Source organism: Stegostoma tigrinum, chromosome 33 (assembly GCF_030684315.1).
Source record: "Stegostoma tigrinum isolate sSteTig4 chromosome 33, sSteTig4.hap1, whole genome shotgun sequence".
In the NCBI taxonomy this organism is placed as follows: domain Eukaryota; kingdom Metazoa; phylum Chordata; class Chondrichthyes; order Orectolobiformes; family Stegostomatidae; genus Stegostoma; species Stegostoma tigrinum.
In genome coordinates, this window is record NC_081386.1 from 18,687,659 (window position 1) to 18,709,017 (window position 21,359).

The 21,359-nt window shown below is 39.9% G+C and overlaps 1 protein-coding gene across 2 annotated transcripts in view; it reads right to left on the reverse strand.

Moving 5' to 3' along the window:
- LOC125467305 (NAD(P) transhydrogenase, mitochondrial-like) overlaps nucleotides 1–21,359 on the reverse strand; it is a 63,656-nt gene that overhangs the window by 24,511 nt on the left and 17,786 nt on the right. For both annotated transcript variants that reach the window (XM_048562973.2, XM_048562974.2), the window contains 10 exons: nucleotides 20,792–20,879; nucleotides 17,889–17,977; nucleotides 17,051–17,238; nucleotides 12,827–12,960; nucleotides 12,504–12,695; nucleotides 10,721–10,874; nucleotides 9,115–9,276; nucleotides 8,136–8,246; nucleotides 4,708–4,853; nucleotides 2,250–2,445 (listed from right to left, as the gene is read on the reverse strand). In XM_048562973.2, coding sequence (XP_048418930.2) covers nucleotides 2,250–2,445; nucleotides 4,708–4,853; nucleotides 8,136–8,246; nucleotides 9,115–9,276; nucleotides 10,721–10,874; nucleotides 12,504–12,695; nucleotides 12,827–12,960; nucleotides 17,051–17,238; nucleotides 17,889–17,977; nucleotides 20,792–20,879 — 1,460 coding nt within the window. The remainder of the gene's footprint in view (nucleotides 1–2,249; nucleotides 2,446–4,707; nucleotides 4,854–8,135; nucleotides 8,247–9,114; nucleotides 9,277–10,720; nucleotides 10,875–12,503; nucleotides 12,696–12,826; nucleotides 12,961–17,050; nucleotides 17,239–17,888; nucleotides 17,978–20,791; nucleotides 20,880–21,359) is intronic.

The following is a 21,359-nucleotide window of genomic DNA, read 5'->3' on the forward strand; positions in this document are numbered from 1 at the left end:
AAACCATCACCCTTCTATACTCTGGAAAACCATACCAGAAATCTTTAGCAGTATTTGCTATGTACTTTGTACAGCATTTTATTTGCATTATTTACAAAACCCACTACAGATGAAACACTTATTTGGTAAGCTGGAGAGGAATGGCCCCTCAGGCTCCAATTTTAAATCAGAGAAGCTGATTTCAAAATTCTCAACAGCCTAACCATATCCAACTTCAGTGATCACCTAGACTAACCCAACTCTGCATCAAAACTACATCCCTTCCAAGATCAGTTTACATTCATTCGTTCTGATACATCAGTGGGGGCCAGTGCTGCAAGCACATTGCCACTCTGAATCATTGGATGGAATGAAACCCCTGTCCAGAGACAGATTTGGTGGCAACTAACCAGTGGAAGGATGTTGGTTGGATACTTTAACACCTCCCTGCCTCTTAATTCCTGCCAATTAAATTTGGGACAGGAGGGCTCAGGAATGGCCTGAGCTGGCCCTGTAATCAATTGAGACCTTTAAGTGCACAATTACTATTTATCATATTCAAGTAAACTTATCATATTGAGGACCACAAAAGAGAGAGTGAGAGTGAGAGAGAATGAGTGTGAGAGTGAGAGCAAGAGCGTGTTCGCGTTCGCTCGATCTCTGTGTAATAACAACATCTCTAATCAGGTTTGAATTGAGAAGAGCTCCCCTCCCTCCCCTGCCCCCGGAGAATTACCCTTCCGCTCAAACACCACAATCACTATCTCCACCTTGTCATCACTCACCATGGGCCTGGGTCTCTTGACAATCTTCAGCCTTAGGTGAGTGCATTACCAGCAACTACCACTGCTCTCCAGTGCCGCTATCGAACAACACAGGGCCGCCAGTCTCCGATTAGCCGGCAGCTTTAAAGGGTGAGGTTTTAGCTCCTACAGACAGTCCACCACTGTGCCAGGTTAGTGGGTATCCTGACAGGAAGTGATGTGGGGTCTTGCCAACTCTCCAGCTGATAGACAGGATGCACCCCAATCCCAATTTCCAATAATATCCCACAAATTCCTCAGACCTTCCGTTTTACCACTCACTCCCATTTTTCAAACAGCTAACATTTTTACTTTGCCTTTCCCTCCTGCTCAGTGCCCACTGTTCACACAAGACTGCCAAGAAATTCACTTTGTACTTGAACAATTGGATGTCTGAAAGCACTTTACTGTCAGTGAAGTTCCTGGAGATAACTCACCGTTGTAACGTCGGCAACACAGCAACTCATTTGCATTCACCAAATTCCCACTGGGAGGCCATCTTCTGGATTTCACATTCCTCAGGCATTCAGACCCATCGGTAATAAGTGCAAAATCCAACCCTAGCCTCAGCTGAAGATGGCACCTCTGACATTCTAATACTCGCTCAGTACTAACCTGGAGTATCAACGTTTTGTGTATTCATGGCCCGAGTGGGGCTTGAACACAAAACCTTGCGATTCAGAGGCAAGTGTGCTGCCAACTGAGCATAACTGCAGCACAAAACCATCTGGGCAAATGAACACTTATATTGAGATGACCAAAAGTAAACGGTTAAGATTACAACTTGTATAATACTAAACATTCAGGGATCCACGTTCATTTTCTTTCTATCACGGACTTAATCCATTTAATGACTTAATAAAGTTCACCAGCTTTCACTTTGTTCCTCAAAAGGATGTGAAGCAAAACTTCAGAATATGCACCTTGCAACTCAGATAATTCATTCAAAGCCGGATATTTTTCTTTAGCATGGCACGTTTGTAATTCCAACAGCGAAAAAAGTCCCTCCTACTTCACACAACGTTTAACTATAAATCAATACAAACAAATCCCATTAACTATTGATCGTGATCTTAAAAAAAAGATTTTGCTTTAAAGTAGATCAGCTAGCTGCTTTGCAAAGCAACATGTTTAAATTGAGCTTCACTAATTTGTTTGACATATAGATACTTTCATTTGCAGACTGTTCTGAAATGATGCAGTTGCATATTTTTACTCCTTTTAATGACCACATGCTTTGTCCACTATAAAAGTGAAACATCCTTTTTATGCAATTTTGTTCACCAACACATCAAAAATATCCGGTGAATTGAGAGCCAAGCTGTAAGGTAGGCAGATGCAGAATGAGTAGTTCTAAAATTTAATAGCCATCATTTCACTTTCCTAAGAATTCAGTACTGAAGATATTCCAAGCTAACCTGCTCTGGATGCATTGGTGGACAGGTTATATTAGACTTGCTTGCTTACCTATAGTGCCACCCATCGCCATGGCTGAAGACATCTGACCCAGGAGTTCTGGTGAAGGCTTAATTGCGCCAAGGGTGGCAGCCAGACCACCAGCTACACCAATCATACCCAGTGCATTTCCCAATCTTGCTGTTTTCTGTGCAGAAAGTCCAGCCAATGCACCAACACAGCACAGGCCTGAACCAAGGTACATCATCTATAAGAGCAACATATTTATTACTTTGTAATGAAACATTTTTAAATGTTAGAAAAATTGTCAGACTATAAATTTAGTATCCATTGAAATATTAAATAACGTATTTCTAGTAAGCACTAGATGTTTAACCTTTTTGTTAATTTTTCCCCCAACTATTAAGTACACCAAGTCTAATTCTACTTCCAAATTCAGGAATGGCCCACATTATAAGTATTCAGCTTTACATATAATTTTTAAAAATAAAAAAAACTTCTTTAGATGCAGTTATTCTTTATCTTTTCTGCATAATGTGGGCAAGTTAAGCAATTATAAACAGGAAAATAAAACAATAGGCCCCTATAAAAGGCCTCCAAACGCTTCAAAATTGGTTCACTTGTCCCGTGGCCTGATATATAGCAGTACTCCTGTAGTTTAAACACCATTATTTATTGCTGTCCAGAAAATATTTTGGCCTGGTTTTCCTTTAACGCCACAGAACCAGGAAGACTTACGAGCCAAACTTGACAGGCTTCTGAGTGTTGGCAACACAAAAATTATTCCTACCATCTTGGGTTTTATACGGCCACTGGTGTGCGAGAAAGCCAGAATCGTTAAATTAAATCTGTTCACGTCAGGATGTCTGGACTTTACTTAAGCATGTCAGAAATGTTAGCATTGATATAAGGGATCACTTCCACCAGAGTCAGAGACTAGATCGGGTACTTGAAGCCCTGGGTAGTTTCCAATAAAACAAAATACATGAGCATATTGGGGTTAAAACAGAGCCCAGGTGTTTCAAGGAGGTGCAAATAAACCACTGCCAAGCTTGATGACAGGATTAAGAGTGGTTACAAAAGCCTGGCAGGCAAACAAAGTTTGAAACACTTTAAAAGTTTAGCATTTGCAAGTATCAGATAAAAACTGTGACAGCTAACCATGAAGGAGGTAAGCTGAATTTTGGAACCACATTTAAATTGCATCATTACAATGCAAAGTTATTGTTAGCAACTGGAAACTAGTGTAAAGTATTAAATTATGTTTGCATGTTTTGCATGACTGGTCTGTTCTCTAAGAGTGGCAAGGATAAATAAAGTAATGCATCAAGTACCCTTCTTATTCGTAACACTATTAGACATTATTAGCAATGGGATGATACTATGGCTTTAAGAGGTGAACTTTGTCCAGCTACTTTATGAAAAGAAGTTGAGACAGAAGCGATGAGCAGTCTGTCCCCAGCCAATAAAATAAACAGCTTATGAGGCTTTGTTTATTTAAAAAATGTTGGAACAAAAGAAGCAGCCTGAATGGGTGGAGTCAAGCTCCTACAGAACAAGAATTATAGTTTAACTTTCAGCAGTTGCTAGGGTCTTGAAGTTGGATGTAGAAGTTGTGATTCCTCTCGCTGTTACAGTCTAAAGCTGGGATTCTCTTCTTGCTGCTTGAATTGCATGCAAGTTAGTCTATTATATTGAATCTGCCTTTGCCAGGGGTGTGTTTCTAGAATGTTACTACATTGGAACAGTTCCTCTTTATTAGTTAAAAAAATTATTATTCTGTTAAATTTTCCAATAGATTTGTTATTCTGATTCTTCTTTCTTTTGTTTATATTTTAACTACAGTGTAAAAATAAATTTTTGCTTCAAGCTTGGTAGTTTGACCAGTCAGATTGCATCCAGAACACAATGCCTTACACTTGTTTTAAAAAGCAACAAAAAGTTGGAGTCCAGGGTATCTTCTTAATATGTTTTGAGCAGATGTGGTCTGGTCCATAACAACAATTTTATCAAGATACACTGGATCAGGATGTTAAAGGGAGCTGAAAGCTTGCCCTGCTGGTGAACTGTTTCATCAATTCATTTGAAATTCCTTCACATCTTCTAATATTAGGAAAAACAGGTTTTAAAAATGCATCAATTACTGTGTGAAAAAACAATTACTTGGTTTTTTAAAAATATACGTGGTAACAGTGCAGGGAGTAAAATAAATTTATGGTTTATTTTGATTATTATGCCACAATTTAACGATAAAACGATCTTTGTTTTTGAAATGTTATATGGAACAGCACAGTAAAAGGAATAGGCACCTTAGCCCTCCAAGTCAGTGCTGACCATGATACCATTCTAGCCAACTAGTGCCAAGATAAATAAAAGCATGAAATTGTATGTAAAGTTGCAGCTTGTGATCCCAAAGAGAAGGAACACAAAATCATTGGACTCTATAACTCAAACTTAAGCTTTTCATGTGCAAAAGGAGCTGAAATTACAAAAGGAAAATAGACTCAACCTGCTCTATGTTATATCCACTGGCCAAAGAGGCACCATAACCACCAAGAAATGCTGCTCCTGGTAACATGTAGAGATAGTTGTATTCAGGCGGATCTGTGGGACGCTTAAACATATCCAACATCCTCTGGGTAATAAGGAAACCACCTGAAACAAAATACATATTTTCAAATATTCCTTATTTCACTGTAAAACGGCCATGTTAAATTGATGTGACAATGAAGTATGACAAACAGAAATGGAAAACATCAATCACAGTTTACCTCTTAAAGCAAATATTTCCACTTAGAACACAGATTAAAACATACACGGAATGAAATGACTAGTACAATTTTTGTAATAAGTGTTCCTGTTTTTGTATTCCATCCATTGGCTGGAATGGATCCACTAATCCTTCAAGGAAAGAATTCTAATAACTGTTTGGCGAAAAGAGCATCGTGACATTTTGGGCAGAGTGGGAGCTGAGGTTTAGATCACCCTACTATTGGGTCACAGGCAGAACCTGGGCCCCTCACTTGAAAAATAAAAAAGGAATTTAAAAGAAAATCCAGAATCACTTCAAAATTAAATGTAGGAGGCGAGCTGGAACTATAGAAAGGATAGGTACATACAACAGGGTAAGGTTTATAATTGGGGCAAGGTGATTATAATTCTGTTAGGCAAGAACTCAATAACATAAAATGGGAACAGATGCTGTTGGGGAAGAGCACTATTGAAATGTGGAGACTGTCTAAGAAATGCATACACATTGCATTCAATATGTTTGTCCTTAGCAGGTAGGGAAGATGCAGTTGAGTGAGGGAGCCTTGGTTCTCAAGAGAGGTCTCCTACGACTGGTTAAGAGGAAGGATGCTCATGTAAGGTTTAGGAAACATGGAACGGAAAGGCTCTAGAAGGATACAAGTTATCCAGGAAGGAGCTGAAGAAAGGGCTGAGAAAAGCTATAATGGGGCATAAGAAAACCTTGGAGTTTTCCTTGATCCTATCTGCCAAGGCTTTTTTACATGTACATGAGGAATAACAGAATGACCAGAGAAAGGGTAGGGCCAATCAAGGACTGTAAAGGAAATTTGTGCACGAATCCAAAAGAGATAGAAAAGTATTCATTAAGGACCTCTCCTTCGGTATACACAACTGAGAAGGACCTAGTTGAAGAGGAGGACAGTGACAGGCTGGTAGGCTACACGAGGTCACTGTTAGTAAGGAAGATATACTAGGAATTTTGAGGAAGTTGTAGATAGATAAGTCCCCCGGGCCTGATGGGATTTATCCAAGGATTCTACAGGAAGCAAGGGAAGAGATCGCAGGGCATTTAGTGATGATTGTTTTGCCCTCACAGTCCACAGGTATAGCGCTGGAAGACTGCCTCTCTCTCCAAACGTCATTCCCTTGTTCAAAAAAAAAGAGAATGATCCTGGAAATTACAGGCCAGTTAGTCTTACTTCAGTGGTGGACAAATTATTGGAAAGGGCTCAGAGATAGGAATTATGATCACTTGGAAAGGTACAGTTTGATTCGTGATAGTCAGCATGGATTTATGACAGGTAGATCGTGCCTCACAAACCTTACTGAATTCTTTGAAGAGCTGACCAAACATGTGGATGAAAGTAGAGCACTGGATGTGGTATACATGGATTTAAGTAATGCGTTTGATAAGGTTCCCCACGGTAGGCTCATGCAGAGGGTAAAGAGGCATGGGATAGGGGGAAAAGTGTGGCAGATTGGATACAGAGTTGGCTGACCCTTAAAAGACAAAGGGTGGTTGTAGGTAGAAAATATTCAACATGGTACACCACTTATAACTGAGCACCGTAAGGATGTGTTCTGGGTCCTCTTCTATTTGTGATTTTTGTAAGTGATTTGGTTGAAAGAGTGGAAGGGTGGATTAGTAAACTTGCGGATGATATGAAGGTGGGTCATGTTGTGGACAGGGCAGAGGGCTGTTTTAGGTTACAAAGGGACATTGATAGGATGCAGAGCAGGGCTGAGAAGTGACAGATGGAGTTTAACTCTGAGAAGTGTGAGATGATTCATTTTGGAAGGACAAACTTGAAAGCAGAACACAGGGTTAATGGAAAGATTCAAGGCAGTGTGGAGGAGCAGAGGGATCTTGGGGTTCATGTCCACAGTTCTGAGAGCTGCCACCCAGGTGGATAGAATTGGTAAGAAGGTGTATGCGGTGTTAGCTTTCATTAATAGAGGGATTGAGTTCAAGAGCTGGGAAGTTATGCTCCAGTTATACAAAAGCCTGGTTTCGCCACAACTGGAGTATTGTGTCCAGTCTCATCACAGGAAAGATGTGGAAGCGTCGGAAAAGGTGCAGAGGAGATTTACCAGGATGTTGTCTGGAATGGAAGGAAGGTTTTACAAGGAAAGGTTGAGAGAGCTAGGGCTTTTCTCTGTAGAACGACAAAGGATGAGAGGTGACTTGATAGAGATGTACAAAATGATCAGAGGTATAGATACAGTGGACAGCACAGACTTTTTCCTAGGGTGGAGGTAGCTATTATGAGGGGCCATAGTTTTAAAGTGAGTGGAGATAAATATAGGGGAGACACCAGAGGTAGGTTCTTTACTCAGAGAGTGGTCAGGGCGTGAACTGCATTGTCTAAGAGGGTAGTAGAATCGGCTTCATTAGGGGCATTTAAGCGGCAATTAGATAGTATAAGGTAGGGTTGGAGGGCAGATAGACCTTAGGATTAGGGTAAAAGTTCAGCGCAACATTGTGGACCGAAGGGCCTGTACTGTGCTGTACTGCTCTACGTTCTATGTTCCATAGCATTCTGTTTGCTCAGTCCCACTGGGAAACACCAATTCTCTGGAGAAAGGACGATTCTATTCAGGTTAAAGGGAGTTCAGGTTCAAATAACTTACAGAAAAATAAAGTGCTAACATGGCATAGACAAGTACAATCTTTGCTCATTTAATTGTTAAAAGTACTTATGGAGCAATTTTGTTACGAGCTGTTTCCATCCTCGAGCATTAGCTGAAGTCCATCAACAAACACACTGGCTCCAAATCAAATCAATCTACCATCCCCTGAGAAAAAGAATAGGAAATGACATCACCAACACAGGAAATGACATCACCAACCCAAGGAAACCTAACCAGATAAATAGAAAGCGGGACGTAACACCAGCGCTTCGTCGGAGGCTCGCTGATGATGTTACCTAGAATGGTGACAAAACGTCTGAAAACTAACCTTCCAGCTCAGCGAGCAAACTCACATTCAGAACCTCAACCTGAGCTACAAGTCTTCTCAAAACTCATTAGCTGTAACTCTGTAATCCCAATGAATTACAATATTCCATGGAGAGAAGGCAAACTCAAGGTGGATTGATCAATAAATGATGATGGAACTGTTGAATCTGCAGCTCATATTCCCTTGCCCAACTAGTAGAGGCAGCCTGTCTCTGACATCCAACCCACCTGCTATATTAACCGATGATATAAATGCTGACAGGAGCGCAAGTGTTTGAGGAACAGATGATGGTAAATAACTTCCTCCCATCAGGACTAGACCACCTACAGCTGTAAGACCTAAAAAAAAAAACAGAAACATGAATGAATTACACAGTGAAGGAAAAAAAAAAAATCGCTGTCAAGAATCTGTTTGGTTCTCTTTTAGTTTATTGCAACAGTTTCTAAGGCCACTGGATCTTTTGTTGACATCTTTACAAAGATTTAGCAATAGCAAATAAAGAGTTAAAATTTTACAAGTAAAATCTATGGTTACTTAAGTTAACATTTCAACACATTATTATAGTTCATGATCAATGCGTAAATTTGTACTCCTATTTATAAAAGGGACCCTTTGAAGTAAAGCATACTGTGTCTCCTGATCAAGACCTGATGGAAGCCAGAGATCAGAGTTCTCACAGCCAAAAACACAACTGGATGGAGCGGAGTTTAAGTGCCAACCCAACGGCATTTCACTAGATCAACAAAGTTTGTGTTTTCAAGATGATCAGGTCTTGGTAGGTCAGATCATTACAAAGCTCACCCAATACCAGTCATCTGCAATTGATTTTATCTCATAAGAGGTTTGCATGTACAATGGTAACACAGGAAAGGCCACTCTAACATCTCACTGATAATAAACCAGAGATAAACTCAGAGGCAGGGAGCTTTGCAGTCAATAGACTGATAACCGAGAATGCCAGTGGAGGGACAACTAGAACAATGATACAGAGCCTGCTGAAAATAAAACAGATGTACCTATAAATTACAAACTACCCACTTCAAGAAAACCTATATTTTCATACACATTTGCAGATTATTCCATGGAATTTTTTTTTAAAAGCATGGGACAAAACACAAATACACCCAGACTGGAGAATATTTTATTGTACTTCAGAGATTATGTCAATAAATGACAAGTTTGAGTGTAACTTTGTAAAATGCTTACCCGAGATGGCATTTGTCACAGACATTAGCGGTGAATGCAGAGCCGGAGTGACGCCCCACACAGTGTGATATCCCACAAGGCCTGCTAGACCAAACGTTGTAACCATTTGAGTGAAAGCAGGATTTGGGGAACTTATTCCTAATCCGAGAACTCCAGCCAAACCTAAGGTACAACATTAGTTCAGTGTCACTTCAGTAATAAATCATCACAAGTGGAGCATTTTATTTAATTATCATCAGAATAAAGTACGCATTTCTTTCTTCACACAACTAGAGGAATGACAATGAACAGAACACTCCAGATGGAGTGAGGTCAAACAGGAGACTGGTTTATCATTGGGACAGAAAACCGCTTCTTGTAAGAAGCAGATTAAAGTTAAGGTTGAGCCCATGGTTGGCACGGAGGCAAGATTTCCTGTTCAATTAACGGAGGTGAGTTGGTTCACAGAACTGGAGGACCAGAGGTGTTCTGGCTATTGAAGCACTCAGCAGCAGTACCTGGTAAATAAGCAGAGGGCACTTCTTCAAGAACACTTCCTCTTGGTGACTATATAAAAAGCACAAAGAGAAAAAGCAACCATTGAGAGGCAAAGGGACAAGTTTTCTTAGACGGGAGATTTATTCCAGTTCCCTCTACCCATACACATCTCTGATGAAGGGTCTCGGCCCGAAACGTCAGCTTTTGTGCTCCTGAGATACTGCTTGGCCAGCTGTGTTCATCCAGCTCCATACTTTGTTCCCTTAGACAGGAGGTCTATTTACATGCTTGCCACCAGGCAGGCAGGGACAGCCTGAGCACTCCAGTCACACGGCAGGCATTTAATCACGGTCCTGTCATATCAGCAAACCGACTGATCTCACCTTCCACAAGGCTCCCACTGAACATCTTTGCCTCCTGCCTTATAGGGACAGCTGGTTTTCCTACAGCCAGAGAGGATGGTGCCAGGATCTGCATCCCGAGGATGATCCTCTCCTTGATATCCCACACCACCTCGGGCGGAGTCCTGAACATTCAGCCCAATAGGTCACTCATCTCCAAAGTGCCATGACAGGATCAACTCATCATCAATAATCTTAGCGTGAACTGCTTTGATCCAATTAAGGAAATTACATATCAGAAGGAATTTGATCTTCACTGGACACCTGATTGTTTAAAAGGGCAACCAGTGTACCAGCAAAAGATTTTGTCCAAGGCTAGAGGTCTCTGGAAATGCCTGATCCTCTCCAAATTTATAGGCTAGGTAGGACTTGGTCTGCTTTGTGGGAGACCACATATGAACGTCCTGCAGAGCAGAAACCTGCAGGGAGGGCTCCTCAGAACACTGACCACTCTTCCATTTCCTATGCACTGTCACAGTCTTGGGAGCAGGAATTGACACTGCACAGTGTCAATACAAAACAATGGAAAAAAGAAAGAAATCACTGATTTAGCTCCCCTTAAGCTTCCTCCTGTTCGACTGTACTCTAGTCTAGCTTATTGGTATCTTTTAAAATGAGGTTTTTCAAGATTGATTTTGTCTATTTTGGAGTAATTTTGTAACACCTTTGCTGGTGCAGTTAAAAGAAAACAAGGTACAAACGTTTTATCCTCCTCACTTTGACCTTACCTGTTGTATATATCCCTGCAGAGGTCATAGTCTTTGTGAAGGGAGAAGTCATGGCCTCCTTTTCCAATTCAAGCTCCGAAACTGTCTTTTGTTTAACAGGAGCACTCACTGGAACATTTAAGGGTTGAGGTGCTGGAAACAAATTTTTGCCTTCCTGTGTGAAAAATGGAAAGTTTAAAGTCTTAATTACTTTTAATCAAAATGAAGATTGATTTATCTTCCTTGTTTTCAAGGCTTATAGGCCAGGCAGCCTTTAGACAGGTAATGAGTACATAAGACCATAAGACATAGGAGTGGAAGTAAGGCCATTCAGCCCATCGAGTCATCTCCGCCATTTAATCATGGCTGATTGGCATCTCAACTCCACTTCCCTGCACTCTCACCATAACCCTTGATTACTTGTGAGATCAAGAATTTATCAATCTCTGCCTTGAAGACATTTAATGTCTCGGCCTCCACTGCTCTCAGTGGCAAAGAATTCCACAGGCCCACCACTCTCTGGCTGAAGAAATGTCTCCTCATTTCCGTTCTAAATTGACCCCCTCTAATTCTAAGGCTGTGCCCATGGGTCCAAATCTCCCTGCCTAATGGAAACAACTTCCATAACATCAGTAAGATTCCAACTCTGTACAGACATCTGCCGAAATGTTGGACTTACGTAGCGTCTTCATTATAGAAAAACGTTCTTGCTCATCACAACAGCCCGATCTATCAAAAGCTGATACTGAATCAAAGGAGATGTTAGGAGATGGAGACACAAGGTTTGGTTGGAGACTTTGTTTTGGGAGTGTCTTAAATGATGACAAAGGAAGGCAGTGATTTAGCAAGGAAATTCTAATGCTTAGATAACAGTTGACACTGCCAGTATTGGTGCAGCAAAGTGAGCAAAGGGCTGTGCAAGAGGTCAGAGTCTCAAGATCCCAAGATTCTTGGTGGGATGTAGGGCTAGATGAGGTTACAAAGATAAGGGAACCATCGTGACAAAAAATGAGAGTTTTAAAAATTCTAGGTGATGGTGGACTTTGGGCCAATGCATGCCAGTAAGAATGATAAATGATAGGTTACAGCAACCAGAATTTTGGATCAGGTACAGCTAAGAGAGAAACTAGCCAGATGAATATTGGAATTGTTCATTCTGGACAGGAGATTTTCAGCAGCAGACGCAGAGACAGAAGCAGGCAATATTTCAGAGTGAAAGTGTATTATTTGTGGCTATGGGGTCAGGCAGAATGCTGAGGTTGTGAATACAAAGCTTATAACAATCCATACGATTGAACTCATCAAACTTCTCATCCTCATATCAGTTAACACCCAGAAATATATTATCTTTTATTTCAAGTATCACATTTCTTCTTTCTCCAGTATAGTTATAATTAACCAATAACACTCCCTCCTGATTTTATGCTTCCCCTTCAATTTTTGTGGGAAATCTGGATTCAAACAGGATTCAGGTGGGAAAGTCATTATTAAACATGAGAAAGTCGAGCAGCAGTTGCCAGGAATGCAATGATGTTGCTGCTCCTTGTGAAATCGTTTATCAGCAGAAAATCCTCAGGGAAAATATGGCGTACAATTATAACAATCCATTTAATGTTCCTCCACTAACAGTGCACAGCACGATCACACTTTGTATATTCTTCTTTAAGAGATTACAAAATTGAAATGAAGGCTAATATTTTCACATTACCTGACATGAAGTTTTAATCTTCTTCACTTGCTTACTCAAATCCAGCTGAAGGCTTTTACATTAAGCTGAATCAGATTAATGCATCAGGGCACCCACCTGCATTACCAAAGTGCCTCGGATAACATGATCAACTGTTCCATAGCCAAATTCGTCCTTGGGCTCAAAGTGAAAGTATTCCTTGTCAGGGCTAATTGCCTTTAAGAGCTTCAAAATATTGTTGGAGTACAGGCTACTGGACTGTGTGGCCATTCTGCTTGGTAGATCTGTATAGCCAATGTGGGTCACACCCTAGCAGATCAGATGAGAGTGTTAACAAAAATGAGCTGAAATTTACAAAAGGTAATACTAGACTGACTTTTTTTTTCAAACCCACATAAATGTAAACTGAAAAATGCAACTTTTGAGAATCTTTTACTAACCTTGTGTACATAAATTTCTCCAGGTTTTGTTGTTGCAATATTTCCACCAGCTTCAGCAGCCAGATCCACGATAACCGAGCCATCCTTCATTGTTTCCACCATCTCCTGAGTGATAAGAATTGGAGCCTGTTTTCCTGCAAATACACTAAATTTTAAAATCATGTTTCTCCTGTAAGTGTATTTCACCTTTACTCACCGATATCCTAAATTCAACATTCAGCATTTGTGTGTGGGAATTTGTGTCTCACAAACTTGATTGAGTTTTTTTCCAACAAGTTACAAAGAGGATTGATGAGGACAGAGTGATGGACATGATCTATATGGACCACAATAAGATGTTCAGCAAGGTTCCTTATGATAGACTGGTGAGCAAGGTTGGATCATATAGAATACAAGCAGAACTAGCTATTTCGATACTGAACTGGCTCAAAAGTAGAAGACAGAGGGTAGTGGTGGAGGGTTGCTTTTCAGACTGGAGGCTTGTGCCACAAGGATTGGTGCTGGGTCCAATGTGTTTTCTTAAAATTTATATAAATGATTTGGATGTGAACGTTGGGGGTATTGTTAGTAAGTTTTCAGATAACACCAAAATTGAAGGTGTACAGGACAGCAGAGAAGGCTACGTCAGAGTACAATGGGATCTTGATCAGATGGGCCAACGAGTGGCAGCTGGAATTTAATTTAGATAAATGTGAGGTGCTGCATTTTGCAAAGGCAAATAAGGGCAGGACCTATATTCTTAATGGTAAGGTCCCGGGGGGAGGGGTGCGTATAGCTGAACAATGAGACCTTGGAGGGCAGGTTCATAGTTCCCTGAAAGCAGAGTCAGAGCTAGTTAGGAAAGTGAAGATGGCATTTGGTATGCTTGCTTTTATTGGTCAGTGCATGGAGTACAGGACTTGGGAGGTCATACCACAGTTGTACAGGACATTGGGTTAGGTCACTATTGGAATATTGCACACAGTTCTGGTCTTCCTGCTGTAGGATAGATGTTGTGAAACTTGAAAGGGTTCCGAAAAGATTTACAAGGATGTTGCCAGGGTTGGAGGGTTTCAACTATAGGGAGCGGCTGAATAGACTGGGGCTATCTTCCCTGGAGCATTGGAGGCTGAGGGGTGACCTTTATAGAGATTTACAAAGGTCTGAGGGGCATGGACAGAGTGAATAGGGAAGGTCTTGTCCCTGGGATGGTGCAGTCCAAAACTAGATGGCACAGGTTTAAGGTGAGAGAGGAAAGATTTAAAAAGGATCCAAGGGGCAACTTCTTCATGCATAGGGTTTTTTGTGCATGGAATGAGCTGCCAGAGGAAGTGGTGGAGACTGGTACAATTACAACATTTAAAAGATGAGTACATGAAGAGGAAGGGTTGAGAGATATTGCAAATGGGAGATAATGGCATAACGCTGGCAAATGGGACTAGATTTATTTAGGATACCTGGTTGGCATGGACGAATTAGACCAAAAGGTCTCTTTCCATGCTGTACACGTCCTATGACTCTTAAAAACTTAAGATCTTATAAAACGGCTCCTTTATAAAATTAGCAGAAATCATGTTTTTATTAAAATCTATAATTTCAGTGCACATATTACTCATCTACTTGAATCTACAGCACATACTACACTACGTCAGCTCAAAGCAACAGTGTTCTATTTTATTTAAAGAAATGAATAATCTTACTTTCTATACAATATTCAATATTCTTTCTTCTCCCTATTACACATCAACTTCAAAGGAAAACTCTCTCCCAAGGTATTTGTACCTTAGTTTGGGGAGCTCAATGATACCTTATTCACCTCCCTTTTTTAAAAACGTTTACGTCTAGACAACTGGGTTACAAAAAAGGTACTCAATCAGTTAAGCATTGAATTTTAACACAAAAAGATCACACATGATTTTTTGTCAGCACTGAATTTAGACAAATGGATGAGGAAAACAGAGTAGGTGCACTTTTCACCAAAACTGGCTTAATCCAGCCAAACAGTTATTGACATGAAGCATTAGCTCTGTTTCTCTCCAAAACAATCACCCGAAATGGAGAGTATTTACAATGTTTTTTTCAGATTTCCAGCATCCACAGTATATTGTAATTTTATGAATTATTGTGATCTTTCTATTGCTTTGAATAGCTACTTTTATCCTCTTTTCTTTTCAACTTTCAGCCAACAAGCCATTTATTTTGTTGTTTATCCTGTTTTTGCACATTGTAAACAATCCCGCAAGTGATATGGGCATTGCTGATGAGACCACCATTTACAGCTTTGCCTATACCTAAGTGGCCTCAAGAAGATGGTGGTCATTTGCTCTCTCGAACTGTTGGATCCATGTTGGGGTCAGTATATTTGTAATGCCATTAGCAAGCGACTTCCAAAATTTTGACTCGGTACTAGTAAAGGAATGGTGATAAAAGTTCCAAGTCAATAGGGAGCGGCTTGAAGGGGAATGTGTAGGCGGTGGTTTCACTATGCAACTGTACCTTTCTAGATGATAGAAGTCATGGGTTTGGATGGTTTGTGAGCTTTATTCTTGTCCATTAGTCTATTCTGTAGTATGTTATGGAAATCTAGATATAGCATATCTGCCGTGGCACCCATGTCTACTCTCCCTGCTTCCTGTACAAGCTGGAGGTATAAATATTTAATCTTCAGGCATTTTGAAAAATATTCTCTTTGTTACCATGACTTCCTTCTGACAAAGCCGTGATGACTCTCCCTAATCACATTGCCTCTGAAAATGGTGATTAATTTTCTCCACCGCTGATGTTAGACTCATTGGTCTATAGTTTCCTGGTGTCTCTCCACCACTGTTCTTGTAAAGTGGAACCCTGTTAGCTGTCCTTCAGTCCTCTGGTATTGGCCTGTAGCCAGGAACAGAGACAATTTAAAAAAAATTTCCTCCCTCATCTCCCATAGCAGCATGGGATACAAGTCATCTGCACCTGGGAATTTTTCCACTTAATCCACAAAACCGTCTTCACATTTTATATCAATCTGTTCAAGAATTTCATAGTCATAAATCAGAGTCATACAGCACATAAACAGGTCCTTCAGTCCGACCAGTCCATGCCGAGCATAATCCCAAACTAAACTAGTCCCACCTGTCTGCTCCTAGCCCATATCCCTCTAAGCCTTTCTTGTTCAGATTCTGATCCAAATGTCTTTTAAAATGTTGTAACTGCACCCATGTCCTCCAGTTTCTCTGGAAGTTAATTCCACATGTGAACCTCTCAGTTTAAAAAAATTACCTCTTGCTTTACAAAGAAAAAACAAACAAACCCTCTCACCCTAAAAATGTAAGGTCATCTCTCAACCTCCTATGCTCCAGCGAGAGAAGTCCCAAGCTATTCAGCCTTTCTTCAAAAATCAAACCTTCCATACCCAGCAACATCCCGATAAATCTCTTCGGAACCCTCTCCAATTCTTCCTATAACCAGGCAACCAGAGCTGGCCACTGTATTCCAGAACGATTCTCACGAACATCCTGTACAACCTCAACATGACTTCCCAACTCCTATACTCAAAGCACTGTATCTTTTAAATTCTGTACCTGAATCATCGCCCCCCTGAACAATGATTAACATAATGTACTTAGTTAACATTCTACCAATATCCTCCAACTTCAAACACACATTGTCCCCTTGGTCACCAACAGGTCTCACTTCTACCCTAGCATATTTGTAGAATATCTTTGGATTCACCACAATTTTGCCTGCCATGATTTTTCATGCTCCCTCTTAGATCTCCTAATCAGTATTTTTTTAAAATACTCCCCTGCACTTTCTATACTTCTCTCGGGCCTCTGTTGTTTTGCTCCCCTTGCTCTCGTTATACCTCTCTGCTTTCCTTTTAATCCAGTCTTGAATACTCGGAGACATTCAGGGCTCTTTGGGTTTGTTGCTGCCACATTTCACCAGAAGGGGAATATGGTTGGCCTATCCTCCCCGAGATAGCTTTCTGAACACCTCTCACAGTTCTGCTGTAGATTTAGCTGTTCCCTGTCTATTTTGGTCAGTTCCTGTCTGACCCCATTTGAAAACTCTTTATTGCAGACCAAAAAACTGATATCATAATCATGCAAAAAAAAAACCCCCAAAAAAACTGGCATTTTTATTTCCTGCTGTTGTTACAGAGGCCAATGGGGAGCTTTTGGAAAAATTGGAGATTTTGCAAATAAAATGATAGTGATTTTTTTAAAAAAATTGAACTTCAAGGCTGTCAACACTCACCTGGGATCAGAGCAGTACTAATGAGAATATCCACCTCCTTACATTGTTTGGCAAACAGTGCCATTTCAGCTTCAATAAATTCCTTTGACATCTCTTTAGCATATCCTCCAGTTCCTTCTCCTGACTCCTCCACATCAACTTGAAGAGGCTCTGCTCCAAATGATTTAAACTGTTCCAAGGCTGCAGCTCTACAAAAGAATTATACACAATAATTTGTTTTAAATGATTGTTTATAGAGCACACATTTTGGGCACCTTTTCTATAGAAGGTCAGTTTCTAGGATGGTTGGAACATAATTCATTGATGTGGGCTTCCAGTAACTTCATAAGCTTGTCCAACTCGGCTCTCTTTAGTAGCTACCAACATTGTTTTTAAATTCCCTCTCATTCAACATCTAAATCTAAACACATCATAAATCTGTTCCACTTGTTCAATTTAGAAATTTGATCAACATTTTTTTCAAACTTCTTTGTTTTTAAAGGGGATAAATTATGTGGTGCTCACCCTGTTCCCAATTTAGTTAGCATTGCAGATAGATAGTGCATGTTAATTTCTGCATTCAATTCTCTAATCAAAGCTGCTGTCAAGAAAGACTATTTTGAAAGAATCTCTCCACAAATTTATGCGAAGAACTTTTGGTAAAACATCCAATGGTCATTTAGTTTTAATTTACCTCTTCCTCTGAACGTTGAAATTCCAATGTCCTGGCTACGATAACCAAAGTATTCCTTACCACTGTTTTACTGTTTTCTTGACTTTCTTTTCTCATTTTATAAACTAGTATATACACAAAGGAGCAAAATATTTAATTCGTTGCATGCAACAAAAGCATTATTACCTTGTGTCAAAACCACGGACTATGGCTCCCATCGATTTTGCAGTGCCAGCAGCAGCTAAACCAGCAACACCTCCCCCAATAACCAGTACCTAGTGTACAAGACATGAAGAAGTTTTAAGTGAGGAAGCCACAGAAAAGCATTTGTAATTAGAACCATGAAAATTAATGCTTACTGTGGTTTCCATTTTGGGGTTTGTTTCACTAAGCAGGACACTCAGGCCTCAAAAGAACCAGTGATAGATTCACTAAAATTATTTCAGAGGTGAGAAGCTTTAGCTATGAGGAGTGATGAAAGAAACTGAAGCTTTATCATTTAAGAGGAGGATGATGACAGGAGATATGTTCAAATATACGAAGGAGATTGAATGAAGCAAATTAGAAAAAGAAAAATCTATTCCCACAGGATTGTGCATCAATATAATTTTTATGCAGAGTATAAATAAGACTTGGACTGCTCTTCTAGAGAAACAGTGTAAATAATATTCATGAACAGATGTTAAAAGGGAAGCAATTTGGAGAAAAGGGAGGAAACTAACACAAATTGGACAGCTTATTTTTAAAATCAGCTAATGCAGTAACAGCGTAATGTTCAGGTTACAATGTTACACTGCAATAAAACTTGCAGCACATCATAAAATAATTTAAGCTAACTTTCTCTGATAAGTGAATTAATACTTCTGGAAGCATGGAAATCATAACATTGAATGTTTCAAGCCTAAAAATACACTATTAACAACATGTTATGAAATTGTTTTCACCACAAAGTGCAACTAACTTAAATTCCTGCATCTCTGCATTATTGAAAACTGCAAACCAGTTGTGAGGAGTTTGTTCAGTATTCAGCCTTTATACAACATCTTTCAGTGGAGAAAAGGTTCCTTCACAACAAGGGAGGGTGCATATCATCCAGATTCCTTTACATGCTTTTACTTAGTAATCTAACTACGCAGAGGCAAAAGTCCAAGGTCTGCTCAAAAGAAAAGAACTGTCGACATCCTCCTTAACAATTTTACCTTTTCTATCCTAAGCACGATTTTTTCATGGTAGTTGCTACCAGCTAGTTTATAAATTCAGTAGATATTGTCCTACAGAGAGTGGATGTTTAAAACTTCAATTGGAATATTAACTCTACCAAGGAAATGGTAAAAGCAAAGCTTTTCTGAAAACTGCAACAGAAGTATTAAAATTAACAAGCATGTTGCCTAAAGAATAGAAACACCAAAATATGCCCTTAAAAAAATGAAGTCATCAATGGAAATATGAACAAAAATATGAATTCTGTAAATAAACACAAAAACAAACATGATTTAAGATCATGAAGGTCACTCAGTCCTTTGATCTTGTTATACCACTAAGGTCATGGCTGATCAGATTATAGCCTCAACTCTAATCTCCTATCGCCTTCTAAACCTTTGATTCCTTTGTCAATCAAAAATCTAACTCGGCCTTAAAAATATTTAATTACCCTGCCCCCTACTGCTCTCTAGGGGAACAAAATTCTATTGAACAAAAAAAAATCTCATCTACCTTAAATAGGTGAATGCTTTCGGTTTTAAGCTGTGTCCCTTGTTCTAGTCTCTCCCATGCAAGGAAATATTCTGTCGGCATCCACCCTGTCAAGTCCCCTTAAAATCTTCTATATGTCAACAAGACCACTTCTCATTCTTCTAACCTCCAATAGGTACCAGGCAACCTGTCTGAAAATGTTCCAGAATTTAAATTGTAAAACGTTGAAAGCGTATTAGGTCTGCTAGCATCCGAAGGAGAAAAGACTAGTTATTCCGTATGTTTTAATCAGAAAGGATGCCCAAAATTTGACATTAGAGTTTCAACGTGTCCTTCGTTTTCCTTTATCTGAAGGAAGTCAGTAAATATCTGACATGATCCGAAAGAAGGCGATTGTCTCCCAGCTATCAGAAAGTTGTTGTGAAACTTGAAAGGGTTCAAAAAGATTTTACGAGGATGGTGGCACGGTTGGAGGGTTTGAGCTGTAGGGAGAAGCTGAATAGGCTGGCACTATTTTCCTTGGATCATAGGGGCTGAGGGGTGGCCAGAGGTGACCATATAGAAGTTTATAAAATTGTGAGGGGGGGGGGTTCCAAAACTAGAGGGCTCAGGTTTAAAGTGAGAGGAAAGATTTAGAAAGGACCTGGGGGAAGATAACATTTTTATGCAATGGGTGTGTGTGTATGGAATGATGTGCCAGGGGAAGTGGGGGAGGCTGGTACAATTACATCATTTAAAAAAGGGTATAGAGGGATATGGGCCAAATGCTGGCAAATGAGACTAGATTAATTTAGGATATCTGGTTGGTATGGATGAGTTCGACCAGAGGGTCTATTTCCAAGATATATAGCTCTACGACCCTGGTTACATGTGTAAAAACAATCTGGTTAACATGGCCTAACATGAGAATCCAGCTTCTCAAATATGCAATCTTTAAAGAATCTGTAATATTTCTCATACAAGCTGTGCATAGTTCATCTTTATTTAGTAGTGGCATTTGCCACAAACTTTCCTTCCATTAACTTGAGGACAAAGGAGTTGGGAGACAGAAATCCAGAGGTAGCAAGAACTGCAGATGCTGGAGTCAGAGTCAACAGTGTGGAGCTGGAGGCACTCAGGAGGCCAGGCAGCAGAGGAGCAGGAAAGTCAATGTTGTTTTGGGTCTGATAAAAGGGACCTGACCCGAAATGTTGATGACCGGCTGTGTTTCTCCAGCTCCACAATGGCCGGGGGGGGGGGGAATACTTAAGACTAATTCTGTAGGAATTCGATTGGATTCTTGAAGGCTGTGGGAGAACATATAACAGGACTGGAGTTGTGTAACAATGCTCCAACATTACATCGTTGTTACACCAAAACTGTAACTTCTGGAGCAGCAGTTAGCAAATAATGTTTACCTTTGCAGGAGGTACTTTTCCAGCAGCTGTTATCTGACCAGTGAAAAATCTACCAAAATGGTTAGCTGCCAGGACAACAGACTTATAGCTGTGGAAAAATATTACATAACATACTTGAGAACATTCTTAGGAAAATGACAGGGTTATTGTAAAGTAAGACACTAACAACAGATTGCATTTATCAATCACATTTTACAGAAAATCACTAAGAAGCTTTACAGAGGAATAGTTGCTGAATTGTCTGTAGGAATTAGGGGAAGTTGAGAGAGAGAGAGCGCGAGAGAGAGAAAAAAACAAAACAAGTAGGAAGCAGAAGTAGAAGGATTTAGTGAAAGAATTCAAAAGATCAAAGCCAAGGCAATCAAAGGCTCAGCTACCACTGGTTATCATCATCACATCTTATACTTAAAATGACAAAAATGTGACCCAAAAATATACAATTATTATTTTTGAAAAAGTGTAATAATCAATGCAACATTGGAGAGACAAACAGATCATTTCTGTTCATAGGGAATAACCCTGTTGCTTGCTGTAATGAGAGTGAAACCTAGGAGAGTCTTTATGTAAA